The 17,824-nt window shown below is 39.9% G+C and overlaps 1 protein-coding gene across 4 annotated transcripts in view; it reads left to right on the top strand.

Annotated features, from left to right (window-relative positions):
• The window catches only part of TMEM245 (transmembrane protein 245), a 91,472-nt gene that overhangs the window by 40,654 nt on the left and 32,994 nt on the right, over positions 1-17,824 (top strand). For all 4 annotated transcript variants that reach the window (XR_011533278.1, XR_011533277.1, XM_008539210.2 and 1 more), the window contains 4 exons: positions 2,401-2,483; positions 7,995-8,085; positions 14,911-15,009; positions 17,219-17,350. Coding sequence is in view for 2 of the 4 variants with exons in the window: in XM_008539210.2 (XP_008537432.2) it covers positions 2,401-2,483; positions 7,995-8,085; positions 14,911-15,009; positions 17,219-17,350 (405 nt within the window). In the remaining 2 variants the exon portion in view is untranslated. The remainder of the gene's footprint in view (positions 1-2,400; positions 2,484-7,994; positions 8,086-14,910; positions 15,010-17,218; positions 17,351-17,824) is intronic.

The following is a 17,824-nucleotide window of genomic DNA, read 5'->3' as shown; positions in this document are numbered from 1 at the left end:
AAGAACTCGTACAACTCAACAACAACAAAAAAAACAACCTGATCAAAAAATGGGCAGAGGTTATGAACAGACATTTTTTGAAAGAAGGTACACTGATGGCCAACAGGTGAGTGAAAAGTTGTTCAATATCACCAATCATCAGGGAAATGCAAATCAAAAGTACAATGAGATATCGCCTTACACCTGTTAGGATGGCTATAATTGCCAAGACAAAAAACATCAAATGTTGGAAAGGATGTGGAGAAAAGGGAACCCCTGTAACTCCTGGTAGGAATGCAAACTGGTGCAGCTACAAGGGAAAACAGTATAAAGATTTCTCAAAAAATTAAAAATAGAAATACCATATGACCCAGCTATCCCACGACTGGGTATTTATCCAAAGAACTTGAAATCAACAACTCAAAGAGACTTATGCACCCTTATGTTCGTTGCAGCACTGTTCACAATAGCCAAGATGTAGAAGCAACCCAAGTGCCCAATGACTGATGACTGGATGGAGAAGATGTGGTGTGTATATATACCATGGAATACTACTCAGCCATAAAAAAGACAAAATCATCCCATTTGCAACAAGATGGATGGACTTTGAGGGTGTTAGGTTAAACAAAATAAACCAGACAGAGAAAGACAAACACCATGTGATTTCACTCATGTGTGGAAGATAAATAAATACATGGACAAAGAGAACAGATTAGTAGTTACCACGGGGAAGTGGGTGGGGGGATGGGCAAAGAGGTAAAGGTGCACATATATATATATGGTGACTGACAAATAACAATGTACAACTGAAATTTCACAGTGTTATAAATGACTGTGATCTCAATTAAAAAAAAGTTTTCTGCAACTGAAATTTCAAAATGAAAATGTTTTTTTTTTGGTCAGAAAGATTGGCCCTGAGCTAACATCTGTTGCCAGTCTTCCTCTTTTTGCTTGAGAAAGATTGTTACTGAGCTGACATCTGTGCCGATCTCCCTCTGTTTTGTATGTGGGATGCCACCACAGCATGGCTTGATGAGTGGTGTACAGGTCTGCATCCAGGATCTGAAACCGTGAACCCCGGGCCACTGAAGTGGAGCGTGCAAACTTAACCACTATGCCACCAGGCCAGCCCAAAAAGATTTTTAAAAGGGTTTATACTTAAAAAACTGCTTAACATAAAAGGCAATAAAAGAGGAACTATAGAGATGAGACAGATAGAAAGCAAATAGCAAAAAGGCAGACTTGAATTCAGTCATGTCAGTGCTTATATTAAATGGAAGGCAATTAGACAATGAAAAAGCAGAGATTTCCAGACTGGATATAAAGAAGCAAGTTCCATGGTATCTATAAGAGATTCACTTGAAATTCAAAGACATAAAAAGATTGATGGTAAAAGGATGGAAAAAGATAAACCATGCAAACTGTACACAAGAGAGATGTAGAGTGAGTATGTTAATGTGAGGCAACGTAGTTATAACAAGAAATACTACTAGAGACAAATAAGGACTTTTTTTCGTAATGATAAAAGTTTATACTGCAGTAAGGTATAACTATTATAAATGTGTATGTTCTAACAATAGAGCTCTAAAATATATGAAGCAAAATATTCAGAATTAAAAGGAGAAATAGACAAATCAATGATTATAGTTAGGAAGTCAGTAATACTCCTCTTGCAATAATTGAGAGAATAGGTAGATAGAAAATTAGTGAAGATATAAAAGCCTTGAAAACGAGTCAGTTTGGCCTGACTGACAACAGCAGAATCTTGCTCTTTTCAAGTAAATGTGGAATACTCACCAAGATAAACCATATGCTCAATATGTTTAATAAATTTGAACATAGTAAAATTGTATAGAGCATGTTTCCTGACATTGGCTTGTTACTTTTTTATCTCCCTCATTTTGTTGGTTATTGGGCAAGGTAAATTCTAAGCAGTTTCGGTTGGCTTTTTTTACTCAGAAACCTTACTCAGTTGCTTATTTGCTTGTATGTCTTACATTGCCTAATAATTCTATAAGCTCATGTAGTGTTGATGTTGCTTACATATGTATATACATACACAAGATATGTATACATATACTATATAGTATATATACACACACACACTTTTATATGTGAACTAAATATATATGTGTTGTGTGTATATGTATTTGTATGTATCTAGTTACATATATTTTTCCTTAAGTAAATTGTTGAGCTTCTTGAAGCCAGGTACCTATTATGTACGTTTTATTTCCCATTATGTGTGTCATAGAATATTATCTATAGCAGCTGTTCAGTGCAAGTTTTTAAATTAATTGCAACTAAGATGTGAAATTATTTGACTCTAACAGCATTATTCCAGTGATAGTCTAGAAAAATAAATGTTAAATTGGATTTTTTTTAATTGAGATTTTTTTTCTTTCCTTATCTGTAATACAGGTGCATCAAGAGAGTGTACACATGATTGAAGTCACAAGCAATTTGATTAATGAGACTCTAGCAAATCACCCTGAGTGGGCAAAGTAAGAATACTATTTTGATAAAAACAGAGATAAATGACCTAGGTTCAGTATCCGTTTGCGTGAAGTGGTCTTCATTGATGCAGCTACCTTGGAGGAGGAAAGATAGGGTTTACCAAAGCTTTGATGAATGTTGTTGTTTTTCCATAAGAATTGCATGTAATGTGGGAGGCGGGGGAGTGCTTAAGAGTTGGGGAGCAATCTGTGGTAAATGATACCTTGTATTTGAATTGAGATTTGCAGTTTACAACATGTGTATAACGTACAAAGCACTTTCACCTGCAGTGTGACCTGTCTTCCTCACAGTGACTGTGTGTGGTAGGGTGAAGAAATTATCCCTGTTTCACAGCTGAGGAAACAGCATCAAAGGTTGAGGAACTTGAAATCGTAATCCCCCAGGGGCAGAGTCAGCATTCACGCCCAGTGTTTCTGATCAAGTAAAGGGAACTTGCCAACATGCCATGTTGTTCCTCAAGTTTCTGTATAATTCTTGACGTATTCCATGTTGTATCATTTTGGAGTCAGGGTTGGCAAAATGGCCCAGGACCAAATGTAGCCACCTGTTTTTTAAATACAGTTTTATTGGAACACATTCACCCCCATTCATTTACATATTGTTTATAGCTGTTTTGGGGTTGCAAGGGCAGACAGAATTGAGTAGTTGTGACACAGATTATATGACCCCAAAAGCCTAAAATATTTACTCTCTGGCCCTTTACAGAAAAAATTTGCTGATCTCTGTCTTAGAAGATCTCTTTGTGTACTTGTTTAATTTGGCTTCCGTGAGAAGCGTTTTCTGTCCCTGTGGGGAATGTTCGCAGAGCTACGCTGTTCACCTGATTGAGCTTGAGGACAAATTATATAGCTTCCGTTTTTTTACTAATGCAAAGGTAGTCAGTAATTTATGTTAGGAAATACTCTGCCAGTTTTAGGATTGAAAATTGAGATTTAACTTAGTTTTCTCCTTTGACTCAACTTTACTTCATTATATAAAAGCTAGTTAGGACATTTCTTTACTTGAACTTGGTTTAGAATCATATTTGAATATTTTTAAAGGGATTTCTTTCAAAATATTTTTCTGCCCACTTATCTCCTTTAGCCAGAGCATACTCAAAATGCTTGTCCTCATTATTTCTTGGTAGTTACAAATTGTGATATATCCATACAATGGAATAATACTTAGCATTAAATAAAAGTGAGCTATCAGTACTGGCAGCCACATGAATGAATCTCACAATAATTATGCTGAGTGAAAGAAGACAGGCAAAAAAGAGTCCATGGGATATGATTCCATTTATGTAAAGTTCTAGAAAATGAAAACTGATCTGTAGTGACAGAAAGATCAGCGGTTGTGTGTGGCTAGGGGTGAGCTCCAGGGGAGAGCACAAAGGAGCACAAGGAAACTTGAGAGTAATAAATATGTTCATTATCTTGACTAAGGATGTAAGAAGAGAAGGGGCATAAACAGATTTTATTCTAGAGCAGTCTTTCCCTCTGCACTGAGGAGAAAAGATGGAAGGGGTACAAGAGTTGAGCCTTTTGACCAGTTAAAGGCCAGAATAAACCAGGTGAGAGGTGATGAAGCCCTGCATTGTGGACACTTGTAGTGGGGGTGAACAGGACGGGCCCATTGGTAAGATCTTAGTGGGGTTAGTTGGTGGTTAATTGGATATAGGCTGAAGAAATCTAGCATGACGCATGTTCCAGCTTTGGAAGTTAGTGAAATAATGGTGGATTTACCTATATAGGGAAGAGAGGAGCAGATTTGGAGGGAAAAAATAGTTGATTTACTTTTTTACCTGTTGAGTTTGAAGTGTCTGTGGTAAATCTAAGCAGAAATCCAGTAGGTCATTGGCTATGTTGGTGTGCAGTTCAGGAGAGGGATCTGGAGTGAAGTTAAAAATGGCAGCCTTAATGTCTGAAGACCTCCTTTTCTTTCACGATCATGCTTTAGTGAAACGAGTCCGGAGCCCTTGTGTACTGGTTTTCAGTTGTGGTAGCACTATCTCTGCTAGCGTATTAAAGGCACACACAGTATGAGTAGCCCCAGATCAGGGTAGTTGTAGAAAGGTGGGGGTCTTTCTTTTGTTTTGAATTTTTAAATAATTATAGACTTACAAGGAGTTGCAGGGAAGTGTACAGAGAAACCCCATGGGCTCTTCACTGCACTTCCTCCAATAGCGTCATCTTGCGTAACTGTAGTACAGTAACAAAACCAGGAAATTGACATTGGTTCAATACACAGACCTTCTTCAGATTTCACTAGTTCTACCTGCAGTCGTGTGTGTGTATGTGTGTGTTCTCTGCAGTTTTATCATATGTGTGGCTTCCTGTAAGCTCTCAACACGGTCAAGGTTCAGAAGTCTTCCATCACCACAAGACTCCTCATGCCACCTCTTTACAGCCACACCTACCCTCTACCTCCCCCTTCAGCTTATCCCTAACCCTTCCTTACCAATAATCTGTTCTCCATATCTATGATGGTGTTTCAATAAAGATAGATAAATTGAATCAGAGAGTATGCAGCCTTATGAGATTGGCTTTTTTCACTTCGCATAAGTCCCTTGAAGTCCGTCGAAGATGTGGTATTTATCAATGGTTTGTTCCTTTTTATTGCTGAGTCTTAAATTCCATGTAGGAAGGTTTTCAAAAGCTGTTTAGACTTTGGTGATTCATGGAAGGTCTGATTCTTTTGCAGCAGATTAGTGAGGGTAGCCATGAATTAATAGTAATGGTTTCTTGCAAATCTCAGTACTCAGTGGATTCCCGTCATGAAGATGGCGGTTGACCTAGTGGGAAATTCACGTAGATGCTCCTGGTGGAGGGGATACAGTTAAGAATTGATCAGGTGTGCTTTCTTCCATCATGGTGCACGTTTTATATCCCCTGTGTAGATACCTTGACTTCCCATGGATGTGCTTCATGGGCTGTTGGATGAATTATAAAGACTTAAGGTACAATCATCCTAGCAGAACTTCAAAGAAGATGAAGTTGAAGCACACCTTAATTCTTGTCTTGAACAATTCTAGTAGTCTAGAACCTATTTTCTACTTCCTACTGAGTAGTCTCAAGCCTGTTGATTTTCAGGGCCTTCGTTAGGAGATGGCACTGAGATGGTACTGAATGTGCCCTGCCCTTACTTGGAGGAACCCAGGAAGCTAAGCTAAGTTGTTGTCACTATGGCTTGTTTTCTTGTTAGGTCATACTGTGATAGAGATTAACATTTTCTCAGGAGGCTGAGCGTGGGCCAGTCCAAACTGCAGGAACTTAGTTTCTCCTGGGGGATCCCTCTTGACTGAGGGTAGGGAAGCTAGTGATTGGCTGAGGTAGTGAATATCCTAAGGAAGGAGCTCAGTTAGAGGCGTTGGTTGGTATTAAGATGAAGGCACATCCCAGTTCATCCCAGCCAAGGTTGCTCAGGTGTTTCTGGCCCCGTGTCTCATCGTGAGGAGGTCTGGGCTGAGCCAAGGCCTTTGACTTGGCCTCACGACAGCTCCTCTTATCTAGTGCTGTTAGGACACCTGCATGAGTACGTTGGTGGAGCATTTTCACTGCAGCCAGCAAGACTTCTTGTCAGGCCTGATAGACATTTGTTAGTCATTCAGGATCTATTCAGGTTCTTCTGTGAATCCTCATACTTTTGAATAATGCTACAGGATAGAATTTTCCCCGTAAAAGTGCAGTACCATATAATTGAAAATATCCAGGAGTCCCTTCAAACCACTGATAAATCTATAGATACTGGAGTAATTTAAAAGCTACTTAATTAATTTCTCCCAAATCACATCTCTATTTAGAGATCCAAATTTCCTGTTCATATCCTTATACTGTAAGATTATTACATTTATAGGCATCTCTAAAATTTTGTTTTACTTGCTGAGAAGAATCTGAACTGGCTGAGAATTTGCAAAAAGCTTCACAAACGTTTTAAGTATGTTTGGAGTGTAGCATGAGCTGGTTAATGTTAAAGATTCAAACCGTTACTGATTTGACATTCCACTTTTTAATTTGTCCACGATGTCTTTTTTTCTGGTTAAAGACCATGACTTTCCTAGGCATCATTACTTCCATGACTATCAGTGGCAGTTGGCTTTCTCTGTAGGATCATTTTACACACACACACACACACACACACACACACACACACACACATGCAAGTTATCACTTCTGATTTACTGTATAAATTACTACAAGTACGTAAAGCTGCTGTGAGTCAAGGAGGTTGCACACTGGGCCTGACTCCCTATCTGATTCTCTGCCATGTGCCAGCTGTGTAGCATGTGTTATATTTGGGCCCCAGGAAAGTAATTGGTTACTGCTTGCCATGGCCTTTTGGCATCACTCATGAATAGTTAAAATCAGGACTGTTAAATTTGTGAATGTCAGCATCTCTAATATACAGCATTGTCAGGAGCAGTTAAGAGAACATATGGGGGCTGGCCTTGTGGCCGAGTGGTTAAGTTCATGTGCTGCACTTTGGCGGCCCAGGACTTTGCCAGTTCAGATCCTGGGCGCGGACATGGCACCACTCATCAGACCATGCTGAGGTGGCGTCCCACATAGCACAATCAGAGGCACTCACAACTAGAATATACAACTCTGTACTTGGGGGCTTTGGGGAGAAGAAGAAGAGAAAAAAAAGATTGGTAACACATGTTAGCTCAGGTGCCAATCTTAAAAAAAAAGAATATATGAAAATATTTTCTCCTTTGGAGAACACTGGGCATATGTAATATATTATTGATTAAGGCAAACGGCTGCTTAGTTAACAGGAAAATGGGGAGGCTGCCTCTCTCTACACCAGGAGTAGAGCCTGTAGACTGCAATTCCTCATACAGCTGAACTCTGCCCAGGAGTCCCTCGCATCTTAAAGAAAAAGGTCTTCAATAGATAAAAAACTGAAAATAGTGATTCACCCTCTTAATTTTCTTGTTTTCTTCCTCAGTTCACTTCCTTAGATCAGTGGTCCTCAAATGTTAGTGTGCATCAGAAGCTCCTGCAGGGCTTGTTAAGGTGCAGGTTGCTGGGCCCTAGCCCCACAGTTTCTTTTTCGGGAGGTCTGGGGTTAGGCCCAAGAATTGACATTTCCAACAGGTTTCCAGGCCATTCTGGTGCTGCTGGTCCATGGACCACACTTTGAGAACCACCATTTGGAATCCCAGATGCTGTCTATCCCAGTGTCTCAGAGCCACGTCTGCTGGTGCTGAATGAGGCATATGACCCAGGAAATGTATGGGCAGAGAAACCAGGTGGAGAAGAATGAAAGGGAGCTTGTGGGAAAAGTGGGTTTAAAAGATAAGGAAAGCTTGAAGAGAAATTCTGGATGTGAGAATTAGGCTACTTAGGCCTGGAAGTCCAGGAGTCCTGCAAGTGATTCATTTGTATCTGTGTTGATGACTGATCAACTGTTTATCAGTTACTGATTGTTTAATACATTGAGTTCAAAGAGTTATTGGTGCAGTACACTAAAAGAGTGCTAGTTTTTTCACTTTTTTCTTTCTTTATTTAAATTAGTTGGCTTCCTGAGGCTCAGGTAGTCCAAAGAGCCCTCAATTCTGCGGCTAACAACGTGTATCAGTATGGACGAGAATGGATAACCCACAAGGTAAGGAAGAGCCTCTCTTTCTGGCTTGCTCTTTGCAAGGTCTTCCTTGGAAGTGATTTCTTGCTTTGATAAAGTATAAGTAGAGATTCTGTTCAGAACAATTTCCGTATCTGAAATAGGCTTATGTCTACAAGTCAACAAGCAACACACAGTGAAATTAAACCTTCTGGATGATCATACTGAATAGTGCTGGTAGCCTGAACAATCTGAGAGGTTGGTCCTTTGCTTCTTGTTCAGGATGGATCTGATTCATTATTTGTGCATTAGGACAGAGTGATCCAAAGCTTGGGTGGTCAAATACGGCTTTGAAGAAGAAAGTATTAGCACATAGAAAATTTTATTATCTGCTGGTAACTGTGCTTGGCAGTTTCCAACAGGTTTCGTTTAATCTTTTCAAGAAACCTGCAGTCGTCTGAAGTGTTTTGCCCACTTTACAGATGAGGAAACAGACTCAGTAAGGCTCAGTAAATGCCCAGTGGTCATGTAGTCAGTTGCAGAGCTTGGTTTCCCATGGAAGACTAACGCCACATCCCTTGCTCGCTCTTCTGTGGTGTGCGAGAAGGGTGTGCCCAGAACTGGGGGGAGTGCTTCACTGTGGCAGGTGAGATAAAGCTTGAAGGAATGATAGGTCTTAGATGACTAAAGAGAAGGATATTTATGTGAGCCAAGATGTAGAAACAGGAGTGTGCTTGAGATTAGCTTGACTAAAGCTTTGTGAAGGGGAAATGAAAGAGAAAAGACAGTTGTCACAGTTAAGGATCAGACTCCATGATTTGAGTTTGGGCTATCTTTTTCCCCCTACTATTGCCTATGAGAATGAAGCTAATTTGAAGTTGTAATATATTGAAGTCATTAGGATCATCTAGGGAATGACAGAATTTGTTGGAGTGAGATCTGTGCCCAGAAAAGTATGTTTGTGATTCTGTGTTCAAAATTCAAAACAAAGTCTCAACAAAAAAAAGGTATCTTGGAAATTATAATGCACAAATGTGTATAGTAATCTATTAACCTAAGGATGGAATTGTGGTCAAGTTAAAAGTTAAGAAAGATGTGGGGCTGGCCCGGTGGTGTAGTGGTTAAGTTTGTGCACTCTGCTTAGGTGGCCTAGGGTTAGCCAGTTGATCCTGGGCACGGACCTAGCACTGCTCATCAAGCCATGCTGAGGCGGCATCCCACATAAGAACTAGAAGGACATACACCTGGGATATACAACTATTTACTGGGGCTTTGAAGAGGTGGAGAAACAAAGGAAAATTGACAACAGATGTTAGCTCAGTGCCAATCTTCCTCACCAAAAAAGGCATACCTTTAAAAAAAAAGAGAGAGAGAGAGAAAGACGTGTTATTGATTTTCTTGGGTCTATACCAGATAACCTAATCAACTGTCACATGGAAGTCTAGAAAATATTTATTGAAAAAATGGAAGATAAGTATATGGATATAGATCTTAGAATTATCACAGAAGGAAGATTCAGCCATTGCAGAAGACTTTTAGCCTTCTAGATATATGTTGGCTGACTTATTCTGCTGAAAACGTAGTGTTCAGTTTGTTTTTCCTATTTGGGATAAATAGGTTTTTATTCTAGAATTCTTACCTATTTGGGAAAAGTGTAAAAAAAGGAATTTGGGTGTGGAAATGTGCCTTAGATTTTAAAGAAGTAAGTTTCAAATTACTTAAGAGAAAAAATAGGTTTGAAACCTTTTGCTCAAGATTCTAAAAGGGAAGACAACTGAAGAGAGATGGTCATTGCTAACAAAGTTGTAAAATATATGTAATCATGACTTAGAAGACATGGGGATAATATCTAAAAGCAACCGTTGAAGGTCCATCAACTGATGCATGGATAAATACAATGGGATATATCCATATAATGGAATATTATTTGGCCATAGAAAGGAATGAAGTACTGATATGTTCTACAACATGGATGGACCTCAAAAACATTATGCTTAGTAAAAGCAGCAGTCATAAAAGACCACGTAAGTATGATCAATTTATATGAATGTCCGGAAGAGAGATATCTATAGACTGTCAAGTAGTGGTTTCCAGGGGTACAGGGGATTGGAGAGAAATGGGGGAGTGATTGCCAGTGAGTGTGGGTTTCCTTTTGGGGTAATGAAAATGTTCCAAAATTGATTGTGGCAGTGGTTGCATAGTTCTGAATATACCAAATAACTATTGATTCTACATTTAAATGAGTAAGTTGGAAGGTGTGTGAATTATATCTCAATAAAGTTATTAAAAAAAGAAAAAGGAGCCGTTATAATTGCAGAGGTAGCTTTCTAATAAGCTCAGATCTTATCCAAATAAGAATCATGTCAGGATTGGGTCCTAAGAGCTAAAGTCCAGAAGGGGCCAAGGCTAGGAAAAAATGTCATGCTCAGAAAACGAAAAGAATTTTTTAGGGTGTGTTTAGAAATGAACAGAGAAGGTTCCTGTATGTCTGCCCCCCAGCCGACTTTGTCAGCCTTCTCTCCTACGTCCTCTAGGCCTTGTTTGAATTCTACTCAGACCTCCCAGTTTGCTGTTTTCTCAGCATCCAATTTACTTTTTTCCTTCGACATCCTTGCTTGAGCTATTCTTTCTGCTTGATACGCTCTTTTTAAAACTAGTACCTGGAGATGCTGCCCTAAGACAGCAAGAGAATAAGTACTGAATGTGTTTCCTCTGTCCCTTCTCCTGTGCCTAGAATGAAGAAAGTGACAGCCAGTCTGCAAAATGGCAGGCACTGTTCTAAGTGCTGGGGAAAAACAGTAAACCAGAAAGAGTTACCACTGTTCTGGAGCTTTCTAGAGCTTACGCTCTGGTGAGAGGAAACAACCACGTAAACAAATAATTTCAGATCTAAAAGTGCTATGACCAGAGTTAACAGGGTAATGTGGTAGAGGGTGTCTCAGGGTGATGCTTTTGCTGAGATGGCCAGAGAATGTCTCTGAGAAGGTGATGTTTACTCTATGACTTGAATGATGAAAAGGAGGCAATTTGTGAAGGTCTGGGAAAAGAATGTTTCAGGCTGAGGGCATAGACAATTCAAAGGCTCTGAGATGGGCACAGTCTTGGCTGATGGAAAGAAGGCCAAGATGGCTGGAATAGGGAATGTGGTGATGAGACAAGCCATAGATCATAACAAGACATTGGGATTTTGTTTTAGTTACAAAGGTAAGCATTATATGGATTTAAAACAGAAAGAGATATCTGACTTAGGATATTGAAAGCTCATTTTGGCTGCTTTATGGAGAAGTGGGCAAGAATGGAGCAGGCCTAGAGACCACTTAAAAGATTATTATTCCAGTAGTCCAAGTGAGATGTTGATGGTTTAGACTAGGATTGTAGAAGTGGAAATTGAGGGAAATGGTCATATTTGAGCTATATTTTTGAGGTTGTTCTGACAGGAATTACTCATAGATTGGACATGGAGTGAAAGGGAAGGATGTTTTTGGTTCGTCTAGCTAGGAGGATAGCTGTGCCGCTTACTGAGATGGAAAGACTTGGAGGTGGTAGTGGGGTGTAGGTGTTACAGATAGATGAGTAATTCTGTCTGGGGCATATTATGTTTAAGATATCTATTTGATATCTAAGTAGAGATACGAAAAAAGGCTATTGGACATACATAGCGGGAGCTCAGGGGAGAGACCTGGGCTGTAGATGGAGGTTTGAGTATCATCATATAGTACCCACAGGATTGGATGAGATGTTATTTTGCTCGTTGAGTGTTAATTTGCTAGGGCTGCCGTAACAAAGTACCACAGACCAAGTGGCTTAAACAACAGAAATTAATTTTCTTACGATTCTAGAGGCTAGAAGTCCAAGATCAAGATGTCAGCAGGAATGGTTTCTTCTGGGGCCTCTCTCCTTGGCTTGGTCCTCCCTCTGTGTATGGCTGTGTCCTCATCTCTTTTTATAAGAATACTAGTCGTTGGATTAGGGCCTACCCTAATGACCTCATTTTACCTTATTTACCTCTTTAAAGATCCTATCTCCAATACAGTCACATGCTGAGGTACTGGGGGTTAGGACTTCAACATACGAATATTGCAGGGGGGGGTGGAGGGGGGGACAGAGTTGAGTCCATAATATGGCCTAAGGAGAGAGTGTAGCTAGAAGAGGATCAAAGATAGACTCGTGGAGCACTTAAGCTTTTGAAGGTCAGCAAAGTCAGCCAGCAGAGAAGACTGAGGAGGAGTAGCCTGTGAGGTAGGAGGAAAACCAAACTTTGTCAGAGGCCTAGAGAAAAAAAAGTTTCAAGAAAGACATCATCCACTATGGCAGACACTGCCAAGATTTCAAGCAAGGTGAGAAGAGAGAATTACCCGCTGACTTAGCATCTCCACTTTATAGATGAGGTTATTTGCCTTAAGTGATAGAGCTTTCAAATGGCATTTTGATTGCTCTTAATGCTTTATTACCTTTCATATACAAAGAGCATCTTATATACCACCAACGGTATGTGTGTTTTAGTGATGATTCTTACAGCAGCGATATGTCCCTCAGACTCCGTGCTCTCTGGCCCACTCTTCCTTGTGACTTGCAATATGTATGTAATGTCACAGGACAGTATTCCGGGTGTGTAGTGTTCTGCTTTGGTTGATAGCACCATGAGTTTGAGAAGAGTGTTTTATAGCGTGCTGTACAATTATGTTGACCTCCCCTTTATTTTAATAGTTGTGATATTTTAGTTCTTCTCTGTTGTTCTGGGAGTGAGACTGCTAAGGAAGATGCCAATTTGAAGTAGTGCTTTATAGCAATAAAGGCCACTCCGCGGCCAACCTGGACCGGGTGCTGTCGGTAACCATTTTAGGCCTCTTCTGGTTAAAGGGAGATCTCAGAAGCTGATAGAGTGACAGAAAGAATTGGTAATGGGAAGTCCTGGAGTATCTGACTGTTATAATATATAAAAGACAAATTTAAAGTAACTGGAGGAAAGTAGACTAGAGGTAATTATGATTTTTAATTACTTTGGGTAATTTGCACTGTTAGGTGTTCTTTGTTCGTGGGTTATATACGCTGTAGTTGAAAGAATATTTGAGAACTTTTAATCCTGACTCTGCCACTTAGCTGCATGACCTTGGGCCTGTCATACATCCTTTCTAAATCTGTTTTCTCATATTAAGAGAGCAAAGGTGATAACAAAACCTTTTCTGTCTAACTCTTAGAGTTGTAAAGATCACATAATGTAGGTGAAAGCCAATTGTAAATTGTATAATGTTATGCAAAGATAAGTGGCCTTTACTCTATTCACTGGTTTATATTTGGTTTATGAATAAATCAAGTAAATGTAAAGGAAGACATTGGGCAGATGTATTTATATTAAACATGTCTACAAACTGGTTCAGGTATCTTTAAGGCCAGCATCAAGTGGGCAAAAGGTATGAATAAGGCCACACAAGAGGAAATACACATTGGAAACTAGCATGAGAAATGGTCACTCTCGTCACTAAAGAAGAAAAGTTTAAATAATTCTTTACCATTTCACACTTATTAAATTATGTAAAATTTATCAGTTAGTCCTTAAGTTTTTGGGAAAATTGGTTCATTCATGCAATGTTGGAAAGTATTAGTTGGTACAGTTCTTAGAGAAGACAGTTTGGCAGTGCATAGCAAGAGCCATTAAAATGCTCATTTCCTTTGATTCCTATACATTTATCTTACTGTTAGTAATAAGAAAAAAATTGTGTATTAGGGTATTCATTGCAGGGTTACTTGTGACAATAAAAATTGGGAATCATCTTTATATCCTATGATTGGGTAATGGTTAAATAATAATATTGAAACTTAATGAACTAATATAGAACCATTAAAAATAAAGATGAGGGGGCCGGCCCGGTGGTACAGTGGTTAAGTGCGTGCATTCCGCTTCGAGGGTCCAGGGTTTGCCGGTTCGGATCCCAGGTGCGGACATGGCACCACTTGGCAAGCCATGCTGTGGCAGGCGTCCCACATACAAAGTAGAGGAAGATGAGCACGGATGTTAGCTCAGGGCCAGTCTTCCTCAGCAAAAAGAGGAGGATTGGCAGCAGATGTTAGCTCAGGGCTAATCTTCCTTTTCCTCAAAAAACAAAAAATAAAGATGAAGGTTAAAGGTGAAATGCTTATGATGCAAAAGAAAATACAAAATTCTAAATTATATCTAGCCATAGGCAGAAAGTTGCAGAGGAACTGGAAAAACGGAAACAGTTGTGTTAAGGAAGTGGGACTACGAATCAGTGTTTGTCTGATGTAATATTACCATCTGGTTTTAATAATAAATAAAATATGGGATAGGATGTTATAATGAATAGCTTTCTTCTGAGTTATCTTGTCTCAGTGCACTTGATTTCCACGAGCCCTGAAGCCAGACTTGATCAGCTATAACTCAGACCTGACATCTCTTAGCAAACAAAGGGAATACTGTGTGTGTGGCTAAGTTTCTAAAATTTTTCTTAAAGTTCTGTGGTAATTCTTATCATAGTGATAAATGTAACGTGAGACTTCTGTATAATAGACGGGCACTTGGGCCACATGCAACAGGTTTTTCTCTGGGCAGATGAGCTTAGAGAAGTCAGTAATCAAGGCTCCATTTATACCAGTCCCTTATAACCTAAAGTGACTCTCTTAGAGAATCAAGAATAGAGGAGAGAAAAAACGCAAAAAGCTAAGAAAGGCAAGGAAATTTACTGGGAATATTGAGGAGTAGAGTTTAAGAAAACATAGTGTGGGCAGAGGCAATTAAATGGTCTGGAACGTTTTAGTTTGGTTTGGAACAAATGTAAAGACCCAGCTTGTATTAATTTTACTGGATTGTTGCCTGAAAAATATTAAAACAGATTATATCTGTATTTCTTCCAGCTTCATAAAATTCTGGGAGATAAGGTGAACAATACTGCTGTAATTGAAAAGCAAGTACTGGAACTTTGGGACAGACTGTATCATTCTTGGTTTGTAAAGGTAAGTTATTTTATGAAAGGATTATAATGAAGTTGTAATAAAAGGATTATAATAAAAGGATTTTAGTAAAATTGTAAACTGATGAAGTCCTTTTATTTTACAGACTCATTGACTAGATAGGATTGTATTAACACTGGGATTTCATTTATTGAAAATTTTAAGCTGCAAGGTCTTAAACCGCAGGTCACTAAAAGTCAGCTTGAGTTGATGGTTCATCTCCATGGTAGAACCCGCTCCTCCCTCTGGTGTATCCGTATTCCATCCTCTGTTCATCATTGTCATCAGCAGCATCGCACCCTCTAGACTAGCTCTGTGCAGTAGAAATGCTAATTTATCTAGCGGCCACATTAAAAAAAACTCAGGGGCCGGCCTGGTGGCACAGGGGTTAGGTTTGCATGTTCTGCTTCTCGGCGGCCTGGAATTTGCTGGTTTGGATCCCGGGTGTGGACATGGCACCGCTTGGCAAAAGCCATGCTGTGGTAGGCGTCCCACATATAAAGCAGAGGAGGATGGGCATGGATGTTAGCTCAGGGCCAGTCTTCCTCAGCAAAAAGAGGAGGATTGGCAGTAGTTAGCTCAGGGCTAATCTTCCTCAAAAAAATAAATAAAATAAAAAGTCAGGTGAAATTAATTTTAATACTATATTTTAATTAACCCAATATATTATTATTTCAATATGTGATCAATGGAAAAAATTTTAATGAGATATTTTACATCCTCTTTTTTTTTTTAAGTAAGTCTTGGAAATCTGGTGTGTATTTTACACTAACAGAACATTTCAGTTTTTGGACTAGCCACATTTCAAGTGCTCAGTAGCCATACATGGCTAGAGGCTACTGTTTTGGACAATACAGCTCTAGACGTTTTCTCTTTGAGAAAGTGAAAATAGAGCCAAAAGTTTAGAGATCTTTATTTTAAGTCAACCTGGTATACTACTTGGGCCGATGTACTCTTACTTCAGAATTTGTGATGGAAAATAATAGCATTTTTCACTAAATGTAGAAATGCGGTTTTGAAAGCAGCTGGTTGTGCCGGGCCATGCTGTACACTGGGCTGGCAGGGCCCGTGGGCCGTGAGGAGCTGTGCTGTGGAGGATGCCTGTCTCGTGGGGAAGAAGGAGAGTGGGGCAGAGTTGATGACGATTTTTCCCGGGGTTGATCCACGGAGAGGAGGAGCATATCTAAATCTCCTAACTTGGGGTGGAGGGGAGGAGGGCGCCATTTTAAATTCAGATTTGCTGCCTAGTGACCTGTTTGGGGTTTTGTACTCTTGTCCTGTGAGGAATTGAGGGAACAGTGTTGGTTTTTATGGGTTTCAGAGACTAGGAGTTAAAATTACTTGGGGAATCTCTAGGTAGGTAATCTACTGAAGAGTCGGACAGTTGGAAAAGTTCTCTCTATTCCTTCTGCTAACTCTTGGGGCTTCTGCTTACAAACGAACAGCTTTTGCTATCCCTCATCCCCTTTGAGCTTCATTTTATGGTCCAGGGAGGTCAGTGTTTTAAAAGCATCGGTTTGTAAGGGTAAGTAAATTGCTTTCTTCAGCTCTTTCACTGGGACCTAATGTCCATCGTGTAATAAAGATTGACATCACTGTTCTCTTAGCAAAAGTTGGAGAATGGGACACATGCAGAATGTTAAGAGCCTACCTCTGTTTCTGAATTTTAACCTCCCCACTGTGTTTATTCACATCTCTTTCAAGTTTAACTATTCCTGCATTCTCGCCAGGGTAGTTCTCTTCCAGATGGGCAAGTTAGATTCCCCCCATTCTTGTTTGTTTTTCATATTCTTGTCTCCCCCTTGCTCTCTTTCTCTTGTATGGAAGATTAATAAAGGCGATGAGGAAAGGAGGAAGAAGCAAAAGTGGGAGACCGAGAAAAAGGTAGAGGGGCTACACAGGAGGAAAAAAACAGCTGCAAGTCAGTGCTGTGTTGGTGCACAGCTGAGTATATTGAGGAATAAAGTGTGTGCACAAATGTACTTAGGAGGGAAACACTTGAGCTAATCTGAGACACAGTAGCTAGAATGTAAACAGAAACATTATATTTCAGCTGTTTAGGTGGAGTTCTTAGTTTCTTAAATAATGCAGTTTTTTACCTTTGAGTAACTACTAAAGCGTTCAAGTGGACCTAAAACAAAATAGGCTATTTACACGTTTTAATCTGTAGATTAAGATGGAGATTTCATGTCTGAACTGTTTTATGCCGTAGAACGTAACGCATTCTGGAAGGCACAAAGGACACAAGATGCATATAAATCGTCAGAACAGCTGGCTCGGAGACATTCTGGACTGGCAGGATATCGCCTCCTTTGTTCATGAGAACATCGAGACATTTCTTTCGGTGAGAAATGGTATTTATATTTGAATTGGACTTAGGAAAAAACACAAACTAATTCCCAGTTTTCTTTATACACTTAGAGGCCTTGGGTTTTTAATGCCGTGACATTTACAGTTTTGAGGATTCTAAGTGCGCTAGAAAGATGTCCAAAAGCCATAGGCCCCGGGTGTAGCTTACCTGATGCCCCCTCTGTGGTTGAAGAGTAACCGAGAGATGCTGAGTCAGGAAGCATGTGTGCGGTGCTAGTGCGCTCAGATTCCGAGACAGGCGCCCTCGTTCCCTTAGGCTGACTAGACTGTCTCCAGCTGGACCACTGGAGAGGGTTAAAGCTGCCTTTCTGGTGGGCGACGCCCTTTGGCAGATGGAAATATGGCTCCAGTTACATCAGAGAGACTGGACGTTTAAAGGCTTAGCTTGTTATTGTCCCACCTACTCTCCCCCCATGCACCATCCACCTCTGCCTTGTTTTCCAAAAGA

The sequence above is a fragment of the Equus przewalskii genome, chromosome 26 (assembly GCF_037783145.1).
Source record: "Equus przewalskii isolate Varuska chromosome 26, EquPr2, whole genome shotgun sequence".
NCBI lineage: Eukaryota > Metazoa > Chordata > Mammalia > Perissodactyla > Equidae > Equus > Equus przewalskii.
This window is presented reverse-complemented; position numbering and strand designations above follow the sequence as displayed.